The sequence below is a fragment of the Phyllobates terribilis genome, unplaced genomic scaffold (genome assembly GCF_046119375.1).
Source record: "Phyllobates terribilis strain yellow unplaced genomic scaffold, ASM4611937v1 Scaffold_4__5_contigs__length_816908805, whole genome shotgun sequence".
Lineage (NCBI taxonomy): Eukaryota > Metazoa > Chordata > Amphibia > Anura > Dendrobatidae > Phyllobates > Phyllobates terribilis.
Genome location: NW_027362764.1, coordinates 361,196,660 through 361,222,696, shown reverse-complemented (window position 1 = coordinate 361,222,696; position 26,037 = coordinate 361,196,660). Strand labels below are relative to the sequence as shown.

General features: G+C 42.7%; 1 protein-coding gene across 2 annotated transcripts in view; it reads left to right on the top strand.

Annotated features, from left to right (window-relative positions):
* The window catches only part of COL15A1 (collagen type XV alpha 1 chain), a 904,466-nt gene that overhangs the window by 344,299 nt on the left and 534,130 nt on the right, over positions 1 to 26,037 (top strand). For both annotated transcript variants that reach the window (XM_073678442.1, XM_073678441.1), the window contains exons 8-11: positions 6,565 to 6,690; positions 19,685 to 19,711; positions 20,265 to 20,318; positions 21,018 to 21,104. In XM_073678442.1, the coding sequence (XP_073534543.1) occupies positions 6,565 to 6,690; positions 19,685 to 19,711; positions 20,265 to 20,318; positions 21,018 to 21,104 (294 nt within the window). The remainder of the gene's footprint in view (positions 1 to 6,564; positions 6,691 to 19,684; positions 19,712 to 20,264; positions 20,319 to 21,017; positions 21,105 to 26,037) is intronic.

Sequence of the window (26,037 nt, the reverse complement as noted above, 5' to 3'; positions counted from 1 at the left end):
GTCTGTGTGGCTGATTCATCATTGCTTTTGTACCTTTCTTCTAGTTTTCTGTGTTTTGCACCTGTTTTTCTGTTTGAAATAGATCCATATTTTTATTGGTGCCTTTTTTAAAGTCATTTTTCTATGTATTTGGCTGTTTTTTTTAGTTCACCATTGTATGAGTGATTTAGACATTCCAGATGTTTTCGCCTGATTCTTCATTTGAGAGTTTTCAAAGAATGGCAACATTTTTGCCCTACTGTACGTACCTCAGTGCCCCTGGAGTAATTTTATGAACGCCAATATTTTTATGCTACTTTTAAACATTTTGCAAATATTTTGACTTTTAATGCAAAAAAAAGGTTAGACATAAATAAAGGTTTATTTTACTTTGTGGAAAGTTCATGAATCGAATGCACCACTTTGAAGAATTTGGCGCCAAAAAAATGGCAACTTAGACCACAACACAAAAAAAGAAAAGTGACTTAAAAAGGCAAGTGAATTGGGGCCCTAGGTTTTTTTTGTGACCTTTTAGCACAAAAAGTCTCATGTTATATAAAAATGCATTAAAATTTGTCCAAAATATCTGGCTTATGTAAAATTACTACAGGATGGGACTGGATGTTTGCACCAAAATTTTGCAACATTTTAAAAAGCTGCGGATGATGAATCATCCAAAAACATGTAGAAAGAACTGCAATGATGGACATAAATAAAAAAAAGTTGAACACATAAAATATACTTTAAAAAAGTCACAAATTACAAGAAAAATAAAGCGCTAAATGAAAAAGAGGAAAAAAAAAGCACCAAAAACTTGACCGAAAAAAGATTCAAATGTAATGATGAATTGGGGCTGTAAATGTGATTAATGCCAAAGTTGGTGTTTTTGAAGTCTGCCAGATTGTAATATAAATTTTGTATTGTTCAGCATTCTGTGTAGGTCAAGAAATCAAATTTTTCTGCCTTTGTTTAGTAATAAAACTGACTTAAAGTAACGATAAGAATATCAATGAAATGCTTAACCCTTCAAGGACTGGAATATGTTGGGTCTTTAGTACAAAGCATTTTTTTTTTCATTGTTGCATTTCAGGAGCCATAGTATTTTTATTTTTTTCAGCGATGTTGCAACATGATGGATTAATTTTTGCTGAATGAGTTGTATTTGTCAGTGGCACCATTTTAGATTGAATATAATTTATTACCTAATTTTTTTAACTCTTTATGGGGAGAGATAGGAAAAAAACAGCAATTTTGCTGCTGTTTTTTGACGATTTAAACTTTATGCTATTCACGTGAGTCAACCTTTATATGATGATACCAAATTCATGTAGGTTTATTTATGTTTTATGATTTTTGTACAATAACTACGCAGATTAAAAGAAAAATCTTTTTTTTGTCACCATATTCTGAGAACTATGGCCCCGATTCATCAAAGTGCTTGCGACAGAAAGCTGGCGTAAAACACTTTAAAAAGTTGTAAAAAGTTTCATGCTCAGCTTTTTAGGCATTGCTCAACCTAATAAATGAAAAAAGTGACATGGAGTCAGCTGTGAGATGATATTATCAGACTGGGAAGATCAATGGTTAATGGTCTCTTCCCAGCCTAAAAATACAAGCCTGCAGTCACCCCAGAATTGGCGCATCACATTCGATGTGCCAATTCTGATGCTTTGCCTTCCCTCTTCCTGATTGCCCTGGTGCATTGGCAATCAAGGTAATGGAGCTTGGGGTTGATGTCAGCTGTGAAATGTCCAAAAACACATCTGGCATCAAGACCTGATATTACTAACCCAGTAATAAAAAACACACACACACAAAAATACTTTATTTGAATAAACACTATATCACACTTTCCCTGGTTCATCAATTTATAAAAAAAAAAACAACAACAAAAAAAAAAACATGCAGGTCTGATGTAGTCCAGCGTATCCGACGTAGTTCACCGAATCCGACATAGTCCACAAATGGAAAGTTGATAAACATAAAAAGAGAGAAAGAAAAACAAGACGCTGTCCCTCGTTCATTAATTTATTAGAAAATAAGGGTCCCATGCAGGTCCAATGTAGTCCAGCGCTTCCCTCGATGTTCCCCAATTCCATTGTTAAAAGGCTATCGAGACTTGTTCTGAGGCTCCATAGGCTTTTAGAAGCAACCACTCCTGGCTCACTCTGCGCTACGCGAGACCCGGTGGCTCTGAACAGCGATGACGTCAGTAATGATAATGCTCATCAGAGTCACCAAGTCAAGTTGCTCTCTGAAATATTCAGCTTTTCTGATTAGCATAATCATTACTGACATCACTGCACTGGGTCAAGTCGGGAATATTGAAGGCAAAGCGCCAGAATTAGGGCACACTTCTGGGGCAGCTGTGGGCTGGGTTTTTTTTAGGCTGGGAAGGGCCCGGTAACCATGGACCTTCCCAGCTTTCTAATATCAGCTCTCAGCTGTCTGATTTACCTTTGCTGGCTTCATAAAATATTGGCGACCCCACATCATTTTTTTCATTTATTTAATAGGTTAAACAAGCCTAAAAAGCTGTAGAATAAACTACACATGAAAGGCTCTAAAGGGTACAAGTTTATAATATGTAGGGGGCTTGTGAAATTATATGTCTACAAGATATCAAGCTATTCTATCTATCTTTCTAATATTTATTTTTTATCTATTATATATCTAACATCTTTCTATCTTCTATCTATCTATATCTTGATATAAGATTGCTTTAATAGTTTGTAAACTAGCTTTATATTACATAGAGCATTATAGTATGTAAAAGATTATGTTAAAAATGTATTGCATAAGAATTGCATATGGATGTCATACGGATGCTAGGCAAGAAAAATATCGCACACTTGCATAGCACTCGCATGACATATGGAATGACATAAGCATTACACTCGTACAACTTTTCAGGATGAACATCGGAGTGATTTTTCATATGCAGATGTGAGCAAACACTAAAGGACATTTATTTCTTCTAAAGAATAGGGTTTTTTTTATTGGAAAAACTCTGATTTTGAGATGAGCATTTTGCCCTTTTTTAAACACTTAAAAACATTTGTTTTAATTTTTTTTTACAATATTTATTACTCCCCCAAGGGGACTTCAACTTGCAATCCTAGAAGGCATAGGTAATCACTACACTACTAGCAGGATTTGATAGGATGTAGTATATGGCATACCTTAAAATTATAGGCAGGCCTCCAGTTACATTAGCATCCCATTAACACCCTTAGACATAACACAATTGTTTTGTCTAAGAAGGCAATCACTATAGAATTAAAATGGCCACCTTCCTACTACACTGATATAAACCAGTCCCAAAATGTTAGGATAGATGCCTGTGAATTCCTGTAGTGACCTGGAGATACCAATTCTATGTCAGTTCATTCAGAATTATCGGGTGAAAAGTGTAAGCAGACTGTTTTTACCTCAGCACCCTGGCATCTCCAGTGTTAGATCAGAGAGACAGGATGGACAGCAGTGTGAGGAGCATCTTCTTACCTCAGCACCCTGGCATCTCCAGTGTTAGATCAGAGAGACAGGATGGACAGCAGTGTGAGCAGCATCTTCTTACCTCAGCACCTCTGGTATCTCCAGTGTTAGATCAGAGAGACAGGATGGACAGCAGTGTGAGCAGCATCTTCTTACCTCAGCACCCTGGTAACTCCAGTGTTAGATCAGAGAGACAGGATGGACAGCAGTGTAAGCAGCATCTTCTTACCTCAGCACCCTGGCATCTCCAGTGTTAGATCAGAGAGACAGGATGGACAGCAGTTTGAGCAGCATCTTCTTACCTCAGCACCCTGGCATCTCCACTGTTAGATCAGAGAGACAGGATCGACAGCAGTGTGAGCAGCATCTTCTTACCTCAGCACCCTGGCATCTCCAGTGTTAGATCAGAGAGACAGGATGGACAGCAGTGTGAGCAGCATCTTCTTACCTCAGCACCCTGGCATCTCCAGTGTTAGATCAGAGAGACAGGATGGACAGCAGTGTGAGCAGCATCTTCTTACCTCAGCACCCTGGCATCTCCAGTGTTAGATCAGAGAGACAGGATGGACAGCAGTGTGAGCAGACTCTTTTTACCTCTGGCACCTGGCATATCCTGTATTAGATCAGAGAGGCATGATGGACAGCTATGTGGATGGTCTTTTTACCTTAGCACCCCTGTTATCTCCAGTGTTAGATCAGACAGAGAGTGGACAGCCATGTGAGAAGCCTCTGCAACCTGGCATCTACAGTATTTGACCAGAAAGAAATAGTGGACAGTAGTGTAAGTTTAGGAATGTATTAGTAATGCGATTTCTTATAGTTATTTCGTTTGTTCTATTCCTAGAGAACCCCTGCAATTAGAAGTGCTCAGTATTACAGTTAAAATGTTCATTTTGGATAAGTTACGGAGAACTTGCTCCCTTGAATTATTAGTTTTCCACTATGCCCCTGCTGTGTCAAATAATTCTCTCTTACACAAACTGCTTCTTCCTACCCTTTTTTTACCTTTGTTGGCTGTAACGTCTCCTCTGTTCTCTCTTTATTCCTTCTGCTGTGGTGCCTCTTCTCAGTCACAGAAGCTAGTGTTGTGCCATTTCAAAGAGGATGCAGCTGCAGGATTCATAGAGGAAAGTCTTAGAGATTAAAAACCGCTTTTGCACAATAAATAAAAATCATGTGAACCCATCGAGTTTGGGGGATTTGCCAGCCATCTAATGTGTATAGGGGTCTCCCGACAGTCTTTGGGGGAGAGAAGTTTCAGCCAGTTTGAATTTAGTTGCCTGATCTTTTTGCTCTGCAGACATATAAGCCGCTGCCAGATGATTCTGGCAGATACTTACCCTGTTCTTCCAATAGAGAATTCAAAAACACCCTGGCTGAGTTGAACTTTGATGTGTATAGGGGACTTGGGAGAGATAGCTGTTAGATGAATGACCATTCAGCTAAAACTTATTTAAGGTGCATGGGAGCCATTAGGGCAGCTTTCTCTGATACATCCTGACTGCAAAATAAGCCAAAATCCACTGTTTACCCACAGTAATCTATGTAGCAATAGAAAATATATCCAGGGATAAAACTGGACTAAAAACAGTTAAATAGGTAGTGAAGATACATTACAAAAGTGCATTATTTCAATTGGTATAAAATACAACTTGTTATTGAGATTTAGGCTATGTTTACACATCATGGTTTATTCAGCGTTTTTTGATGCATTTTTTGTGCAAATTTTCAGCTGCGTTTTGCAGTGCCAGCAAAATCTATAAGATTCCAGAATTCTTAGTTTAAGGTCACACATCATGTTTTTTTTTGTTCAGGATTTTGTGCCTGGGTGGTGAAAAAAATGCTGAAAAAACGCATCAAAAATGCAGATAACTTTTTTTTTCAGCGTTTTTGATGCCAAAATAGAATGTTTGTTTTTTTTACTGAACTTTATGTACATGCATAAAAAGAGACAGCATGACAGTGAAAAAAAATGCTGGAAAAACGCGTCAAAAAAATCACCAAAACTGCAAGAAAAATCCTGAACAAACCTCCCTTGAGAGATCAGGTTTTGCTGCAGAAAATTGACGCCAAAAAAACATGATGTGTGAACATAGCCTTAGGGTATGTGCACACGATGCAGAAATGCTCAGGATTTTTTTCCTGAGCATTTCTGCATCTCCCTGGCAGGAAAAAACGCATGCGGATTATACATGCGGTTTCCTGCCAGGGACATGCGGAAATGAAGCGGTCTTCACTTTCATTTCCGCATGCGGGTTGACAAGCGCTTCCCAAGCGATTTTAGCATCACTTGGAAAGTGCTTGTCAACTTCACACTATATAAATCCATGCAAACAGCATGGATTTATATAGTGTGTGAATGTCAAAAAATAAAAAATATATACTTTACCCTCTGATGGCCCCCGGTGTCTTGCTTCTCTCGGTCCCGGCTACCGGCAGTGAAGACTGAAGGACCTGCCGACGTCAGCGTCACGTGACCCGTCACATGACTCTGACGTCAGCGAAGGTCCTTCTTCATTCAACCGCGAAGTGCCGGGAACCAAGCAGGAGCCCTGCGCCTGCCGTCAGAAGGTGAGTATATATATATTTTTTATTTTATTCTTTTTTTTTTAATGGTACCTGGGTCTGGATGAGAGTCCTCTCCTCCACACTCGGGTACCATCCGCACATTAGACCGCATGAAAAGCGCATCAACATATACAGTGATGCGGATTCCATGCGGTCTAATGCAAGTCAATGGCGCCAAAAAAGCAGCGTTTCCGCAAAATTAATTGACATGCTGCGGATTTTTGAGCGCAGCGTTTACGCTGCGGAAAAATCCGCATCATGGGCACAGCACATGCGGATTTCAATTGGGGAACATTGCTGCCCTTCTACCATGCGTTTTTCATGCGTTTCCGCAGCGTTTACGCAACTACAAAAACACCGTGGAAACGCATGAAAAACGCATCGTGTGAACTCAGCCTTAGGCTGCATTTATTTATTTCATCTTTAGTTTTTCATGATTGTTATATTGTTAGTAATTATAGCATATTATATGTCACTCATAATATGTATAACTATTTGCTTACTTGACAATCTTTAATTTAGGGGCAAAAAGGTGAAAAGGGGGAACCAGGGGAGCCAGGTGCAGTTGGACCACCAGGAATAACCGATCATCTTGCACAAACAGGTCTTCCTGGACCACCAGGTCTAGATGGGAAGAAAGGTGAACCTGTAAGTAACTTAATCATGTGCTATCTTGTTGACCTTCCACACAGAGTAGTAACGCCACACAATATGCTTAAGGCCATGAAGCTATGCTAGTAAGGGCTCTTTCACACGTCAGTATCTCAGGTACGTGTGGTGACAGTTTCCACATACACTGGAGACACTGACACATGCAGACCCATTCAAATCTATGGGTTTGTGCACATGTCAAGCAAACATGTCATAGCAAACAATAAATCCTGTGGTGCTTGTAAGAAATATAAGGATAATAGAAAAAAATAGAAAAGACAAACTCTAGGACCTAAACAGCATACCTAATAATGAGGAAGGGTTAGTTTTATATATATATATATATATATATATATATATATATATATATATATATATATATATATAGAACAGGCTACAAAGAAACTGGCTCACATGAGGACCGCCCCAGGAAAGGAAGACCAAAAGTCACCTCTGCTTCTGAGGATAAGATTATCCGAGTCACCAGCCTCAGAAATTGCAGGTTAACAGCAGCTTAGATTAGAGACCAGGTCAATGCCACACAGAGTTCTAGCAGCAGACACATCTCTACAACAACTGTTAAGAAGAGACTTTGTGCAGCAGGCCTTCATGGTAAAATAGCTGCTAGGAAACCACTGCTAAGGACAGGCAACAAGCAGAAGAGACTTGTTTGGGCTAAAGAACACAAGGAATGGACATTAGACCAGTGGAAATCTGTGCTTTGGTCTGATGAGTCCAAATTTGAGATCTTTGGTCCCAACCACCGTGTCTTTGTGTGAACTGGTGGACTCTACATGCCTGGTTCCCACCGTGAAGCATGGAGGAGGAGGTGTGATGGTGTGGGGGTGCTTTGCTGGTGACACTGTTGGGGATTTATTGAAAATTGAAGGCATACTGAACCAGCATGGCTACCACAGCATCTTGCAGCGGCATTCTATTCCATCCATATATATATAGCACAGGCTTCCAGTATCCGTTGTTTCAGATGCTGCACATCTCGTATCTTGATGGGTTGGTGTGGTATATGGGGTACAAAGATAGTGGGGCTATTCTTCATCAATGGAAACCTCAATACCACTGGATATCTGAAATTGCTACATGATGATTTGTTGCCCTCTTTATGCACTGAAGATCGCACGTTCCCTGAGTTTTTCCAACAAGATGGTGCACCACCACATTATGGGTGTCATGTCTGAGCATTCCTACATGAACAGTTTCCTGGAAAGTGGATTGGTTGTCGTGGGCCAGTTGAATGACCACCAAGGTCTCTCATCTGACCCCCTTAGACTTTTATCTTTGGGGTCATCTGAAGGCAACTGTCTGTGCTGTGAAGATACGAGATGTGCAGCATCTGAAACAATGGATACTGGAAGCCTAGCATTTCTTCTGCGGTGTGGAGAAGAGGGTTGTATTGACAATCCAACACAATGGGGAGCACTTTAAACACATTTTATAAGTGGTCATAAACTTGTAAAAAAACTCATGAAAAAATAAAGTTACGTTAAAACCAAGCACACCATCTTATGAAATTCTCAATAAGTTTGATGTGTCCCATGACCCTCTTCCCATTGAAAAAAATAAAGTTGGATCCAAAATGGCCGACTTCAAAATGGCCACCATGGTCACCATCCATCTGGAAAAGTTTTCCCCCTCCCATATACTAATATGCCACAAACAGGAAGTTGATATCACCAACCATTCCTATTTAATTTAGGTGTATCCATATAAATGGCCCACCATATATATATATATATATATATATATATATAGTACAAACCAAAAGTTTGGACACACCTTCTCATTTAAAGATTTTTCTGTATTTTCATGACTATTAAAATTGTACATTGACACTGAAGGCATCAAAACTATGAATTAACACATGTGGAATTATATACTTAACAAAAAAGTGTGAAACAACTGAAAATATGTCTTATATTCTAGGTTCTTCAAAGTAGCCACCTTTTGCTTTGATGACTGCTTTGCACACTCTTGGCATTCTCTTGATGAGCTTCAAGAGGTAGTCACCGGAAATGGTTTTCACTTCACAGGTCTGCCCTGTCAGGTTTAATAAGTGGGATTTCTTGCCTTATAAATGGGGTTGGGACCATCAGTTGTGATGTGCGGAAGTCTGGTGAATACACAGCTGATAGTCCTACTGAATAGACTGTTAGAATTTGTATTATGGCAAGAAAAAAGCAGCTAAGTAAAGAAAAATTAGTGCCCATCATTACTTTAAGAAATGAAGGTCAGTCAGTGCGAAAAATAGGGAAAACTTTGAAAGTGTCCCCAAGTGCAGTTGCAAAAACCATCAAGCGCTACAAAGAAACTGGCTCACATGAGGACCGCCCCAGGAAAGGAAGTCCAAGAGTCACCTCTGCTTCTGAGGATAAGATTATCCGAGTCACCAGCCTCAGAAATTGCAGGTTAACAGCAGCTCAGATTAGAGACCAGGTCAATGCCACACAGAGTTCTAGCAGTAGACACATCTCTTCAACAACTGTTAAGAAGAGACTTTGTGCAGCAGGCCTTCATGGTAAAATAGCTGCTAGGAAACCACTGCTAAGGACAGGCAACAAGCAGAAGAGACTTGTTTGGGCTAAAGAACACAAGGAATGGACATTAGACCAGTGGAAATCTGTGCTTTAGTCTGATGAGTCCAAATTTGAGATCTTTGGTTCCAGCCACCGTGTCTTTGTGCGACGCAGAAAAGGTGAACGGATGGAGTCTACATGCCTGGTTCCCACCGTGAAGCATGGAGGAGGAGGTGTGATGGTGTGGGGGTGCTTTGCTGGTGACACTGTTGGGGATTTATTCAAAATTGAAGGCATACTGAACCAGCATGGCTACCACAGCATCTTGCAGCGGCATGCTATTCCATCCGCTTTGCGTTTAGTTGGACCATCATTTATTTTTCAACAGGACAGTGACCACAAACACACCTCCAGGCTCTGTAAGGGCTATTTGACCAAGAAGGAGAGTGATGGCGTGCTACGCCAGATGACCTGGCCTCCACAGTCACCAGACCTGAACCCAATCGAGATGGTTTGGGGTGAGCTGGACCACAGAGTGAAGGCAAAAGGGCCAACAAGTGCTATGCATCTCTGGGAACTCCTTCAAGATTGTTGGAAGACCATTTCCGGTGACTACCTCTTGAAGCTCATCAAGAGAATGCCAAGAGTGTGCAAAGCAGTCATCAAAGCAAAGGTGGCTACTTTGAAGAACCTAGAATATAAGACATATTTTCAGTTGTTTCACACTTTTGTGTTAAGTATATAATTCCACATGTGTTAATTCATAGTTTTGATGCCTTCAGTGTGAATGTACAATTTTCATAGTCATTAAAATACAGAAAAATCTTTAAATGAGAAGGTGTGTCCAAACTTTTGGTCTGTACTGTATATATATATATGTATATATATATATACAGTGCCTACAAGTAGTATTCAACCCGCTGCAGATTTAGCTGGTTTGATAAGATGCAAATAAGTTAGAGCCTTCAAACTGCAAACGATAGTAGGTTTTATGAACAGAAGCATAAATCTTACAAACCAAAAAGTTATGTTGCTCAGTTGAATTTTATTAAATTTTAAACATAAAAGTGTGGGTCAATTATTATACAACCCCTATGTTTAATATTTTGTGGAATAACCCTTGTTTGCAATTACAGCTAATATTCATCTTTTATAAGACCTGATCAGACCGGCACAGGTCTGTGGAGTTATCTTGGCCCACTCCTCCATGCAGATCTTCTCCAAGTTATCTAGGTTCTTTGGGTGTCTCATGTGGACTTTATTCTTGAGCTCCTTCCACAAGTTTTCAATTGGGTTAAGGTCAGGAGACTGACTAGGCCACTCCAACACCTTGACTTTTTCCCTCTTGAACCAGGCCTTGGTTTTCTTGGCTGTGTGCTTTGGGTCGTTGTCTTGTTGGAAGATGAAATTACGACCCATCTTAAGATCCTTGATGGAGGAGCGGAGGTTCTTGGCCAAAATCTCCAGGTAGGCCGTGCTATCCATCTTCCCATGGATGCGGACCAGATGGCCAGGCCCCTTGGCAGAGAAACAGCCCCACAGCATGATGCTGCCACCACCATGCTTGACTGTAGGGATGGTATTCTTGGGGTCGTATGCAGTGCCATCCAGTCTCCAAACATCACGTGTGTGGTTGGCACCAAAGATCTCGATCTTGGTCTCATCAGACCATAGAACCTTGAACCAGTCTGTCTCAGAGTCCTCCAAGTGATCATGAGCAAACTGTAGACGAGCCTTGACATGACGCTTTGAAAGTAAAGGTACCTTACGGGCTCGTCTGGAACGGAGACCATTGCGGTGGAGTACATTACTTATGGTATTGACTGAAACCAATGTCCCCACTACCATGAGATCTTCCCGGAGCTCCTTCCTTGTTGTCCTTGAATTAGCCTTGACTCTTCGGACAAGCCTGGCCTCGGCACGGGAGGACACTTTCAAAGGCTGTCCAGGCCGTGGAAGGCTAACAGTAGTTCCATAAGCCTTCCACTTACGGATGATGCTCCCAACAGTGGAGACAGGTAGGCCCAACTCCTTGGAAAGGGTTTTGTACCCCTTGCCAGCCTTGTGACCCTCCACAATCTTGTCTCTGATGGCCTTGGAATGCTCCTTTGTCTGTCCCATGTTGACCATGTCTGAGTGCTGTTCACAAGTTTGGGGAGGGTCTTAAATAGTCAGAAAAGGCTGGCAAAAGAGATCTTTAATCCACACATGTTAAGCTCATTATTCTTGGTGCCTGAACTACTTCTTAATACTTTAGGGGGACCAAACAGAATTCTTGTGGTTTGAGGGGTTGAATAATAAATGACACTCTGAATTAACTTTTAACGTTTTAAAAACAAAAAAAAAACAAAAAAACAAACAAAAGTTGCTGCAGTGCATTTCCCACTTCCAGGCTGATCTACAGTACAAATGTCACAATGCCAAGTTAATTCCGCATGTGTCAACCAGCTAAATCTGCAGGGGGTTGAATACTACTTGTAGGCACTGTATATATATATATATATATATATATATATATATATATATATACAGTGGCATGCAAAAGTTTGGGCACCCCTGATCAAACTTACTGTTATTGTGAACACTTAAGCAAGTTGAAGATGAAATGATCTCTAAAAGGCCTAAAGTTAAAGATGACACATTTTCTTTGTACTTCATGCTAAAAAATATATATATTTTCATCTTTTACATTTTAAAAATTCAAAAAAGGAAAATGGGCCAATGAAAAAGTTTGGGCACCCTGCATGGTTAGCACTAGTGATGAGCGAGCGTGCTCGGTTAACCCTTTCATCGAGCATGCTTGGGTGCTGACCGACTATTTTTGGTGTGCTCGACAACTATGTTCAAGTCGCTGCAGCTGCATGTGTTGCGGCTGATAGACAGCTGTGACACATGCAGGGATTGCTTAGCAAACATTCAATCCCTACATGTGTCGCAGCTGTTTAACAGCTGCGACACGAACATAGTTGTCGAGCACACCAAAAATACTCGGTCAGCACCGGAGCATGCTCGGTGAAAGGGTTAACTGAGCATGCTCACTCATCACTAGTTAGTACCTAGCAGCACCCCCTTTTGAAAGTATCACAACTTGTAAACGCTTTTTGTAACCATCCAAGAGTTTTTCAATTCTTGTTTGAGGGATTTTCATCTATTCTTGTTGGAACATTTTTAGGCATGTGTGGAAAAGATGCTGCAAATTAAAAAAAAATTCAAAGATAGATGTATTAATTAGAGATGAGTGGATTTTTTTTAATTCGAATTTTCCAGCTTCCCTGATTTTTCCCAATTGATTTGTAGCGAATAGATTTGTGTGAATCTCCGTGCTTACTCAGAAAATACACATGGGGGAGTGGAGAGAGAGAACCCCACTGACCATAAGAGTTTACACCCTAAAGAAGAGAGTGAGAAGCCCCATGATCATAAGAACTTACACTTTACAGGAGAGAGAAGACCCCGTTGATCATAAGAGCTCACACTCTACAGGAGAGAAAGTGGACCCCACTGATCATAAGAGCTTACACTTTACAGGAGAGAGAGAGAGAACATGGACCCCACTCATCATAAGAGCTTACATTCTACAAAAGAGAGAGAGAAAGAGGACCCTGCTGATCATAAGATTTTACACTCTACAGGAGAGAGAGGACCCTGCTGAACATAAGAACTTACACATTATAGGACAGGGAGTAGACCCCAATAATCATAAGAGCTTACACCATACAGGATAGAGAGATATATGGCTCTGCTAATCGTAAGAGCTTACACTCTATAGGAGAGAGAGAGAGAACTCCACTGATTATAAGAGCTTTCACTTTACAAAAAATAGAGAGAACCATGTTGACCATAAGAGTTTACACCCTACAGAAGAGAGAGACTTACCCAGTGACTCTAGAGATGTAAAGTTATATTGCAATACAACCTGTGCTCCCCTGAGAACCGCTGATCTCTGATGGCCCAGATACTGACCCCCACTGTCCAAAGTATGATAGTCATAGATGCAGAACATTATAGGGAAGCCCATGCAGCCTCATAAAAGTCATTAGCCCACTCCCTGATGATTTAGTGGTGTTGCAAATGATGCTGGACAAACCAAGAATAGAATTCCAAAAGTGTTTCAATTTACTTAAAAACACGAATCTCAGGAAATTGAACTCAAATTCGATTCTCCGCAGATTGATCTGCTCATCTCTATTGTTAATAGCTTATTGTTATCAATCAACAAAGTAAAGTGAATGAACAAAAGAGTAATTTAATTCAAGTCAATGTTTGTTGTGACCGCCATTTGCCTTCAAAGTACAATCAATTCTAGGTACACTTACACATAGATTTTGAATGAACTTACAATTAGTGTTGAGCCACCCCCGTAGTGTTCGGGTTCGGTTCGGTTCGTCGAACACCGGGATGTTCGAGGAGCTGTTCGTCGAACTGTTCGTCGAACACCTTAGAACACCGTCGAACACCGTTAAAACCAATGGCAGGCAAACAAAAACACATAGGAACACATAGAAAACACCTTCAAAGGTGTCCAAAAGCTGACAAACTGCTCAGAAGACGCTTTCTTTAAAAAAGCCGGCCGGCAATTCAGCAGCGGCATACACCGGTACCCGACAATTTAGACATGAAGGAATAGAGCATCACACATAGATTAGATAGATAGAAACATGTCAGTCACATATATATGAAGTACAGTGACAGTGTTGCTTACTGTACTTGTCATTTAGTGTAAAGGATTTATTAAAAAATATAATAGTGTTTTCATGCACCGTCTCTTTAAAAAAGCCTGCCGGCAATTCAGCAGCGGTACCCGACAATTTACAACAGAAAGAATAGAGCATCACACATAGATTAGATAGATAGAAACATGTCAGTCACATATATATGAAGTACTGTGACAGTGTTGCTTACTGTACTTGTCATTTACTGCAAAGGATTTATTAAAAAAAATAATAGTGTTTTCATGCACCGTCTCTTTAAAAAAGCCGGCCGGCAATTCAGCAGCGGTACCCGACAATTTATAACAGACAGAATAGAGCTTCACACATAGATTAGATAGATAGAAACATGTCAGTCACATATATATGAAGTACAGTGACAGTGTTGGTTACTGTACTTGTCATTTAGTATTAAAATAAAGGATTTATTATTAAAAAAAATTGGCGTGGGGTTCCCCGTAATTTTAGTCTCTAGCGGAGGTTAAGCAGACGGCTGGGGCAGATGTTTGAAGCCTGGGAAGGGGGTAATACCCACGGAGCTTCCCAGGCTACTAATATCAGCCCCCAGCTGAATACCTAGCCTTTACTAGCTATTAAAATGGAGGACGCCCCCAAAAAAAATGACGTGGGGTCCCCCCTAATTTAATAGCTAGCAAAGGCTAGGCAGACAGCTGGGGGCTGATATTAATAGCCCAGGAAGGGAGCCATGAATATTGGCCCCCTCCCAGGCTAGAAACACCAGCCGTCAGCCGCCCCAGAAATGGCGCATCCATAGGATGCGCCAATTCTGGCACTTAGCCTCGCTCTTCCACGCTGCCCTGGTGCGGTGGCAGGGGGTAATAGGGTTGGGGTTGATGTCAGCTTATAATGCCAGCTGACATCAAGCCCAGGTTAGTAATGGAGAGGCGTCTATAAGACACCCCCATTACTAACCCCATAGTCAAAGTTAAAAAAAAAACAAAAACACCCAGAATAAAGTCCTTTAATTGAAATAAAGACACAATTCTTTATTGTTCTAAATTAAACCATACTTACCATCACGCCCATTCCAGCTGAAGCCAACGATCTCCTGCAATAAAAGAAAAATAATAAAGCAACCTCATCCTTACCTTTCCATGGTTCCCAGGACAGCTTCAGCTCTGCTACATCGAGATGACAGGCTGGACCGCAGCAGAACGCTGCCATCCAGATTGCCATCCCGCGGACACTGAGAAGCGCAGGCATGCTTGCGCTCCTCAGTGTCTGACTGTGACGGCATCCAGATGAGCCGAGGTCATGTCCAATGAACTCGGCTCACCTCATGTACGTCACTGACAGCGTGGGAAAATTCTCCTGCACTCAGCGCTTCAGCGTGAGAATTTTCCCACGCTGTCAGTGACGTGCATGAGGTGAGCCGAGTTCATTGGACATGACCTCGGCTCATCTGGATGCCGTCACAGCCAGACACTGAGTAGCGCAAGCATGCCTGCGCTTCTCAGTGTCTGCAGGATGACAGGCTGGATGGCAGCGTTCTGCTGCGGTCCAGCCTGTCATCTCGATGTAGCAGAGCTGAAGCTGTCGTGGGAGCCATGGAAAGGTAAGGATGATGTTGCTTTATTATTTTACTTTTATTGCAGGAGATCATTGGCTTCAGCTGGAATGGGCGTGGCGGTAAGTATGGTTTAATTTAGAACAATAAAGAATTGTGTGTTTATTTCAATTAAAGGACTTTTTTCTGGGTGTTTGTGTTTTTTTTAAATACTTTACTAGAAATTCATAGTGGTCATGTCTAATATTGGCGTGACCCCATGAATTTCGGGCTTAGGGCCAGCTGATAATGCCAAACTGGCCTTAACCCCTTTATTACCCAGTGAGCCACCGCACCAGGGCCCTGGATGAGTTGGGTACAGCGCCAGAAGATGGCGCTTCTATGAACGCGCCATTTTCCGGGGCGGCTGCGGACTGCAATTTGCAGCGGGTGGGGCCCAGAAAGCTTGGGCCTCCCTGCGCTGCAGATTCCAGCCCCCAGCTGCCTAGTTGTACCTGGCTGGACACAAAAATAGGGCGAAGCCCCACGCATTTTTTTTTTAAATTCATGAAATTCATGGAATAATTAAGAAAAAAAGGGCTTCCCTATATTGTTGTGTCCGGCTAGGTACAAATAGGCAGCTGGTGGTTGGGAGCAGCCCGTTCCTGCCTGCTGTACCTGACTGGTAAACAATGGTGCAGCGGTCTCAGGGAGCGCCAAAGGAATACTGGACAATTTAGTAGATGTCAACCGACTTTTATTCTTCCTCCAATACCACTGCCACAACGCGTTTCAACGGTCTAAGCCGTCTTCATCAGGTTCATGAATTTCCTGAAATAATTTAAAAAAAATTGACGTGGGGCTTCGCCCTATATTTGTGTCCAGTCAGGTACAGCAGGCAGGAACGGGCTGCCCCCAACCACCAGCTGCCTATTTGTACCTGGCCAGACACAACAATATAGGGAAGCCCTTTTTTAAAAAAATTATTTCATGAAATAATTAAAAAAAAATTGACGTGGGGCTTCGCACTATATTTGTGTCCAGCCAGGTACAGCAGGCAGGGACGGGCTGCCCCCAACCACCAGCTGCCTATTTGTACCTGGTTGGACACAACAATATAGGGAAGCCCTTTTTTTCTTAATTATTCCATGAATTTCATGAAATAATTTAAAAAAAAAATGCGTGGGGCTTCGCCCTATTTTTGTGCCCAGCCAGGTACAACTAGGCAGCTGGGAGCTGGAATCCGCAGCGCAGGGAGGCCCAAGCTTTCTGGGCCCCACCCGCTGCAAATTGCAGTCCGCAGCCGCCCCAGAAAATGGCGCGTTCATAGAAGCGCCATCTTCTGGCGCTGTACCCAACTCATCCAGGGCCCTGGTGCGGTGGCTCACTGGGTAATAAAGGGGTTAAGGCCAGCTTGGCATTATCAGCTGGCCCTAAGCCCGAAATTCATGGGGTCACGCCAATATTAGACATGACCACCATGAATTTCTAGTAAAGTATTTAAAAAAACACAACACCCAGAATAAAGTCCTTTAATTGAAATAAACACACAATTCTTTATTGTTCTAAATTAAACCATACTTACCATCACGCCCATTCCAGCTGAAGCTAATGTCTTCTGCAATAAAAGTAAAATAATTAAGCAACCTCATCCTTACCTTTCCATGGTTCCCACGACAGCTTCAGCTCTGCTACATCGAGATGACAGGCTGGACCGCAGCAGAACGCTGCCATCCAGCCTGTCATCCCGCAGACACTGAGAAGCGCAGGCATGCTTGCGCTCCACAGTGTCTCTCTGTGACGGCATAAAGATGAGCCGAGGTCATGTCCAATGAACTCGGCTCACCTCAGGCACGTCACTGACAGCGTGGGAAAATTCTCCTGCACTCAGCGCTACAGCGTGAGAATTCTCCCACGCTGTCAGTGACGTGCATGAGGTGAGCTCATTCATGTCCAATGAACTCAGCTGACCTCATGCACGTCACTGACAGCGTGGGAGAATTCTCACGCTGAAGTGCTGAGTGCAGGAGAATTCTCCCACGCTGTCAGTGACGTGCATGAGGTGCGCCGAGTTCATTGGACATGAACTCGTCTCATCTTTATGCCGTCACAGCCAGACACTGCAGAGCGCAAGCATGCCTGCGCTTCTCAGTGTCTGCGGGATGACAGGCTGGATGGCAGCTTTCTGCTGCGGTCCAGCCTGTTATCTCGATGTAGCAGAGCTGGAGCCATCGTGGGAACCATGGAAAGGTAAGGATGAGGTTGCTTTATTATTTTTCTTTTATTGCAGGAGATCGTTGGCTTCAGCTGGAATGGGCGTGATGGTAAGTATGGTTTAATTTAGAACAATAAAGGAATGTGTCTTTATTTCAATTAAAGGACTTTATTCTGGGTGTTTGTGTTTTCTTTTAACTTTGACTATAGGGTTAGTAATGGGGGTGTCTTATAGACGCCTCTCCATTACTAACCTGGGCTTGATGTCAGCTGGCATTATAAGCTGACATCAACCCCAACCCTATTACCCCCTGCCACCGCACCAGGGCAGCGTGGAAGAGCGAGGCTAAGTGCCAGAATTGGCGCATCCTATGGATGCGCCATTTCTGGGGCGGCTGACGGCTGGTGTTTCTAGCCTGGGAGGGGGCCAATATTCATGGCTCCCTTCCTGGGCTATTAATATCAGCCCCCAGCTGTCTGCCTAGCCTTTGCTAGCTATTAAATTAGGGGGGACCCCACGTCATTTTTTTGGGGGGGGTCCTCCATTTTAATAGCTAGTAAAGGCTAGGTATTCAGCTGGGGGCTGATATTAGCAGCCTGGGAAGCTCCGTGGGTATTACCCCCTTCCCAGGCTTCAAACATCTGCCCCAGCTGTCTGCTTAACCTCCGCTAGAGACTAAAATTACTGGGAACCCCACGCCAATTTTTTTTAATAATAAATCCTTTATTTTAACACTAAATGACAAGTACAGTAACCAACACTGTCACTGTACTTCATATATATGTGACTGACATGTTTCTATCTATCTAATCTATGTGTGAAGCTCTATTCTGTCTGTTATAAATTGTCGGGTACCGCTGCTGAATTGCCGGCCGGCTTTTTTAAAGAGACGGTGCATGAAAACACTATTATTTTTTTTAATAAATCCTTTGCAGTAAATGACAAGTACAGTAAGCAACACTGTCACTGTACTTCGTATATATGTGACTGACATGTTTCTATCTACCTAATCTATGTGTGATTCTCTATTCTTTCTGTTATAAATTGTCGGGTACAGATGCTGAATTGCCGGCCGGCTTTTTTAAAGAGACGGTGCACGAAAACACTATTATATTTTTTAATAAATCCTTTACACTAAATGACAAGTACAGTAAGCAGCACTGTCACTGTACTTCGTATATATGTGGCTGACATGTTTCTATCTATCTAATCTATGTGTGATTCTCTATTCCTTCTATTCTAAATTGTCGGATACAGATGCTGAATTGCCGGCCGGCTTTTTTAAAGAGACGGTGCATGAAAACACTATTATTTTTTTTGAAAAATCCTTTACACTAAATGACAAGTACAGTAAGCAACACTGTCACTGTGCTTCTTATATGTGTGACTGACATGTTTCTATCTATCTAATCTATGTGTGAAGCTCTATTCTTTCGGTTCTAAATTGTCGGGTACCGGTATATGCCGCTGCTGAATTGCCGGCTTTTCATGTTTCACTGTGAGCACTGTTCCCATCGATTTGGGCAATCACTCTAATGCCACAACCACCATGGCTGTGGCATTACAGTGAGTGGCAGACAATCCCTGCATGATTGGTGCTCTAAATAGCGCCAGACATGCAGGACACGCTTTTGGTGCACGAACAGTTATCGAACATAACCTCGAACAGCCGAATTTTTTGCAAATCGTTCGGGTTCGTCGAACAACTCGAACACCGCCCAAAACAGCTCGAATTTGAGATTGGCGAACAGTTCTAGTCGAACACCGCTCATCTCTACTTACAATGACGTTGTCCCAAGCATCTTAGAAAACTAACCACAGATATTTTGTGGATGTTGGCTTGAGAAATCCTTCTGTTTCTTCATGTAATCCCAGACATTTGGTGACGGTATTGCCCGATGGATAATGATTTGCCTGCATTTCTGAGCATTGAGAACAACTATAATCCTGACCATATCCCCAATTCCATTACAACTACATTATTGTAGCAAAAAGAAATTAACATGTTAATTATATTATTATATTTCAGGGTGTCCCTGGGAAAAATGGAATTTCGGTAAGTTTGTCTTGCACACATGCATGCTATTTGAAATACATGAAAATAGTTTTATTTATTGCATTTTCAGAATAGTATTTCCCTACTCATTTAAAATGCAGAGAATATCTTTGAAATATCTATGTGCTATAAAAGATTTACAGGGTAAACTGCATATTTTATATTCTTTACCTCTAAAATATGAATAGAATTAAAATTAATGCAATTACTTGAATTAACTGAAATGTATGCATCCATTGAAAACTATGAGTAGCTATTATTCTGCTCCTTATATAAACATAACAAAGGAGAATTAAAGGGATTGTCTCGTGTTTATTCTTCAGGAGCACATCAGACCTAGCATTATTCCAATATTCATTATCTCACTGCTCCACTCCAATTATGAGCTATCAATTTCTTTTAATATAAACTAGACACATACAGACAGCCCATGTTCTAAAATAAGCATCTAAAAAGCCGAGCTGTAAAGTTAACATGGTACAGTTAAGGTGCACTATAATTAATGGCCTAATCTTACCAGGGAAATTGAATGATTTATTTAATTTTATTTTAGGGCGAGAGAGGTATCCCTGGATTACCGGGAAATCCAGGTGCTAAAGGAGAAAAGGTATGTTTTTTGGTAATGGTGTAACTCACAAAAGATTGAAGACAAAAATCAATGCCAAGGTGTTCATACCAACCTTAATATAAGATGTGCCAAGGTGAAGGTATCACCCCCTTGGTAAAGCCCATTTTTTAACTGGTTGCAGGTCTTCTTTAATGTAAGACATACATTACATTTACATATCCATGTGTCACGATCCAAGTACGGGTTGAACACACTGATTACCCACAGGACTCCTGACCCAAACTTTAGGACCTAGTAATTGTATATGAGGCTGTGAAGTTCGGTTCAGGAATCCTGTTGACAGTCTGTACATTATATTCCGTACTCAACTGTGACACACAGATAATTGAATGCGGCATTAATATGGCATTTGCTATTTTTTCTGCTGAAGTGCATTATAAATGATCAGTAGTGCGAGCTGGACTTTCTGTAAATGTAAAAAGTAGTTTAGTTGTTTCCAATCTCTCTGTCACATGTTTTACTTACTTTTTTATATTAAGATATACATTTCTATAGTCTGTTCAGTTGATCTGCCATTTCATATATTAGGCATCGATCCCCCTCACATCAGTACATTGAATAAATAGAATGAACAAATGTTCGTGAGATGAATATACATTTCAGTATTAAAATTGCAACATGCTTATAAAGATGCTTTGAAAATGTAATGTTACATGTATTGAAATTTGATCTTTGCAGGGTGATTCTGGTATTGGACGTCAAGGACCTCCTGGTGTTCCAGGACCACCAGGTCCCCCAGGACCAGTAAACACACTGAAACAATTAGTAAGTTAATGAGTTTCTTCAAGACAGTGCAAGCATTAATATGATTGTTATATATATCATGTGGGTCTATTAGAAATGAATGGATCAATACACTGCAATTTGACTTTGAGTTGAATTTCCTGAAGTTCACAGGTCCCGGTAAATTTGAATTGAAATTCAATAGGAAAGCAAAACAAAAACCTGGTGCCATTTTGCACACAAATACTGCTGAAGATTGATTGCTGTAGACAGAAAGCGGGCTGATGACGTAAAATGGCACCGTGCAGGCGTCCTTGTAATACTTTGGCTGCACTAGACCATGTGATGTGATAGCTGCAAACAAAAGGGCTATCACAGGGACTATAAAGGATGAGGGCAGGGAACACAGCGTTCATAATAGGATTTTATAACCTAAGGATAAGAGTTCAGAGCACATAAATCATTATATTATACATAGATAGATAAAAAAAAAGCCTGATTGTGGTGTCCTACTACAGTACTGAAGCACATTGAAAATTGGATTGGTAGGCTCAGTCTGAGACTAATAATGCAAAGATTCAAGGAGCTGGAGCTGCAGAGTCAGTGGGAGTGAATTGATTGCTCTGTAATATGCTGCTGTACAAAACTTTTGTAGCACATATTTTTATTCTTGACACCCTGCAAATAAGAAGGGCATTTTAACACTCCTTTTGCTTTGTTTTTCCTCTGAAGAAAAATCCTGAAATCAAGGATTATTATCTGAGAAAGTGTCAGGAACGACACCGGCAGGATCACACAATATCCCACCGCTGCCACCAATTTGTCAGGGACGGCACCGGCAGGATCACACAATATTCTATAGACTGTGAGCCCTCGTGGACAGGACCCCCTGCCCTACTGTACCAGTGTGCCTCGTTTGATGTTTCATGTTCGTGTCCCTGTCTGCCCCTACACTTGTAAAGTGCCATGGAACCTAATGGCGCTATATAAATATTTAATAATAATAAAAAAAATAATAATCCCACCGCTGCCACCAATTTGTCAGGGATTTCCAAACACACACGCAGGGGGACGACACCGGGGAGATCACGCAATATCTCACCATGCTGTCACGCTGTCCGTATTTCGTCCGGAGTCGCGAACACGCGATCCAGACTACTCTCTACGTAGGTATCGGTAAGCGACCAGTGAGTGTATGGCGTAACACCCTGGGTTCCACAGCCTGGAAACTGTGTTTAACGCCCTCCGTACAGTCACTGTCAGCTTCACGATAGCCCAATTATTAATACTCTCTGCCACCACCGGCCGAGTTTGAAATATAATACAGGCCTGGCCGGACGCCTGTGTTTTGGTAGCGTATATGGCTTCGGGGAAGGGAACGATTACAGAACAAAAGAAACAGAACTATTAAATTTTATATTTAGTCCAAAAGGGAGGCAGTGTTTAGGAAAAATATATACATAAGGATGTTACAAAGGGGACATTAAAATACATAGGCAGTTACACAAAATAATAAGGATTAAAGAAGAAACTTACTATACGATCGTGGAGACGATTCAATATAGGTGGAGGAGGGGCTCTCCAGATGAAATATGCTGTTATTGAACAGGACCCGTTGCTTATAATTCTTATTCCCCCCTGGCAATGAGTGCTCTTGTCTTTTCCGTGGGTTCTCTTATACCTAAGGGGAGATCTGGCCCCACGCCCCTTGTGGTGACATCATGTGGGCCAGTCTCCAGCCTGTACATTTTTATTAAAAATGCTAACTTCTGCGATAACTCATTGCTCGTTGATCGCAGAAGCTTGTAAACTACGCCATTTTTTCCCTTACGATTTTATCTTTATTTAGATATCACACATCCCATAGCTGCAGTCTGCCATTCTGGTGTTTTTGCGCTACAGCTCCCTGATTTTGGTTACAGCCCTGGAAAACTACCTATACATACCTGGGCAGATTTGGTCACTACACATATGGGTCCCATTTCTGTTGGACCTCTGGAACTCACAAGATTTCATATTTCATATCGGAGTCAGTGCGTCTAGAAAGTTACCTTTGAGGCTCGGGAAGCAGCTTCAACAGCTACACGCAAATTAGTGCAAGCCTGCGTTTTAATTACCTCCTGGTCTTTCAGAGACAAGGTACTTGCTTCCTAATGAAGTTATAACACTCCTTGGCTGGCCGTGTTTGCATAAACTATTTACCAGGTGTGTGTTAATTGGGGCTTTTGTGCTGAGCAGAAGGGGAATAAGGGAGGGGGGTGAACATTTATGTCAGGCAGATACGGACGAACATGTCACACAAATGCAGTCACCTGTTGCAGGTGTTAGCTTTTGGGACATGAACTGCCGTAGTAATGTGGCACCCTGCTGCGCATTGGTGCCACAGATCCCAGAGGGGTGCATGGACGGACTTCTCCACAAGAGGCCCTCATAGCATTCATACACCTCCACCTTCCACCTTAGACCAGCAGAGGGAGCCCGTTAGGGATAAAGAAAAGGAAGGTGGAGCTAGGCAGTTCAGTATGAAGTCCACAGAGAGTGAAGTCGGAGTCTAATTTCATTCTGTGGTCTGTTGAGAGGAGCTTCTGCAGAAGCTAGCCTGCAGTGGAGCTCAGTCAGTTCCGTCCAAACTCAGAGAGCTCGAGTTAGTGAGCCTAGGGCATGCCGGCGCCAAAAGAGCGGTGAAGAGTAGCGAGGCCTACTGCCCGTGTGAAGCCTAGTGAGGGCCCTGAGCGTGGCCGAAGGTGAGTGGAATAAGCAAGCAACATAGGGGGGGCAGAGATGCTTAACCAGCTCACCCAAAAACCATTTACCGGACACCGGGTCCGCGTCTGCAGGGATTCCTTACATCCAGCAGAAACAACCAGATCCCCTGGCGAACTATATGTCCCAGGAACACCAAAAGCTGATTACGTACCAGGGTCAGGAGTCACGGAGGCCCAAGAGACTAGGGAGTGTGATCTCCAACAGAAGGCCCTACCACCAGGTCAGCAGGTGCAAGACAGAGACCAAGTTAGGCCTAGCTCCAGGCAGGTCAGAAACTTATCAAGGAAAGGCAAGGAACAGGAGGCCCTACACCCGCTCACTGGGGAGAGTCCTGATATGCACCCTTCACCCTGAAGTGCCCTGGACCGTGCCAGAAACACCACCAGTAAAGGTACTGAAGTGAACTGTTGTGAGTGTGCCTATTCTTCCTCTGACCCGACTGGGTCCCCTCTGTCCTGCATCCCTACACTTACGCCGCCCTGAAACCCTGCTCCACCTGTGGAGAGCCGCACCAACCAAGCTGCCTGAACACCGGCCTCAGAGGACTGTTGCAGCACTGGTGATCTTCACCAGACAGCACGGGTGGCGTCACGAACATTCCCCTATCCCATATAACTTCCCCCCTTCCTTTAAGAGTGACCCCAGGGTACGGGCCTGGGAGCCAGCCACCGCGACATCCCCCGAGATCAGGTAACAACAAGGCCCGGGCGCCGAGTCGTTCCCCATCCCCTGGGCGCATCAGTGACACGCCCCCTGGGCCGTGGGGTACTCGGCAGCCGGGCCTATGGATGCTGGGGAGATATCACGGTTGCTGGCCCGGTCTGTGACCCAGGGCGGTCAGTAAAAAGGGAAAGGGGAATATTTATAAGGGATTTAAAGTGTTTGTGATGCCACCTGTGGAATACGGCTAAGGGGTGCCGCCGTTGCGGAGCAGTCCTCTGGAGCTGGTGTTACGGCAGCAGGGATGGTGTGGCTCTCCACAGGTAGAGCTAGCTCCAGGGCAGCGTGGGGTGTAATGGATGGTGGGTGCAGGGGAGAGACGGCAGGACGGTCCCGGAGGAAAGACGGACACTCACACGGGGGTAAGCTTCAGTACCTTTACTGGTGATGGTGCAGGCACGGTCCAGGGTACTCCGGACGAAGGGCACACTTTTAAACTCTCCCCAGTGACTGGGTATAGGGCCTCCTGATCCGTGGCTCTACTCGTTAAGCTTCTGGCCTGCCTGGAACTAGGCCTAGCTTGGTTACTGTCTCTCTCTTTGCACCTGCTGACCTGGTGGTAGGGCCTCCTTGACTCCTAGCCCTGGTACTGTAATCAGCGTTTGGTGAACCTGGGACCTGTTGTCCTCCAGGGGTTTCGGTGGTTCCTACTGGGTGTAAAGGGTCCCTGTAGGCGAGGACCCGGTGTCCGGTATATACAGTATAGACCAAAAGTTTGGACACACCTTCTCATTTAAAGATTTTTCTGTATTTTCATGACTTTGAAAATTGTACATTCACACATAAGGCATCAAAACTATGAATTAACACATGTGCAATTATATACTTAACAAAAAAGTGTGAAACAACTGAAAATATGTCTTATATTCTAGGTTCTTCAAAGTAGCCACCTTTTGCTTTGATGACTGATTTGCACACTCTTGTCATTTTCTTGATGAGCTTCAAGAGGTAGTCACCGGAAATGGTTTTCACTTCACAGGTGTGGCCTGTCAGGTTTAATAAGTGGGATTTCTTGCCTTATAAATGGGGTTGGGACCATCAGTTGTGTTGTGCAGAAGTCTGGTGGATACACAGCTAATAGTCCTACTGAATAGACTGTTAGAATTTGTAGCAGCTAAGTAAAGAGAAACGAGTGGCCATCATTACTTTAAGAAATGAAGGTCAGTCAGTCCGAAAAATTGGGCAAACTTTGAATGTGTCCCCAAGTGCAGTTGCAAAAACCATCAAGCGCTACAAAGAAACTGGCTCGCATGAGGACCGCCCCAAGAAAGGAAGACCAAGAGTCACCTCTGCTTCTGAGGATAAGATTATCCGAGTCATCAGCCTCAGAAATCACAGGTTAACAGCAGCTCAGATTAGAGACTAGGTCAATGCCACGCATAGTTCTAGCAGGAGACACATCTCTACAACAACTGTTAAGAGGAGACTTTGTGCAGCAGGCCTTCATGGTAAAATATCTGCTAGGAAACCACTGCTAAGGACAGGCAAC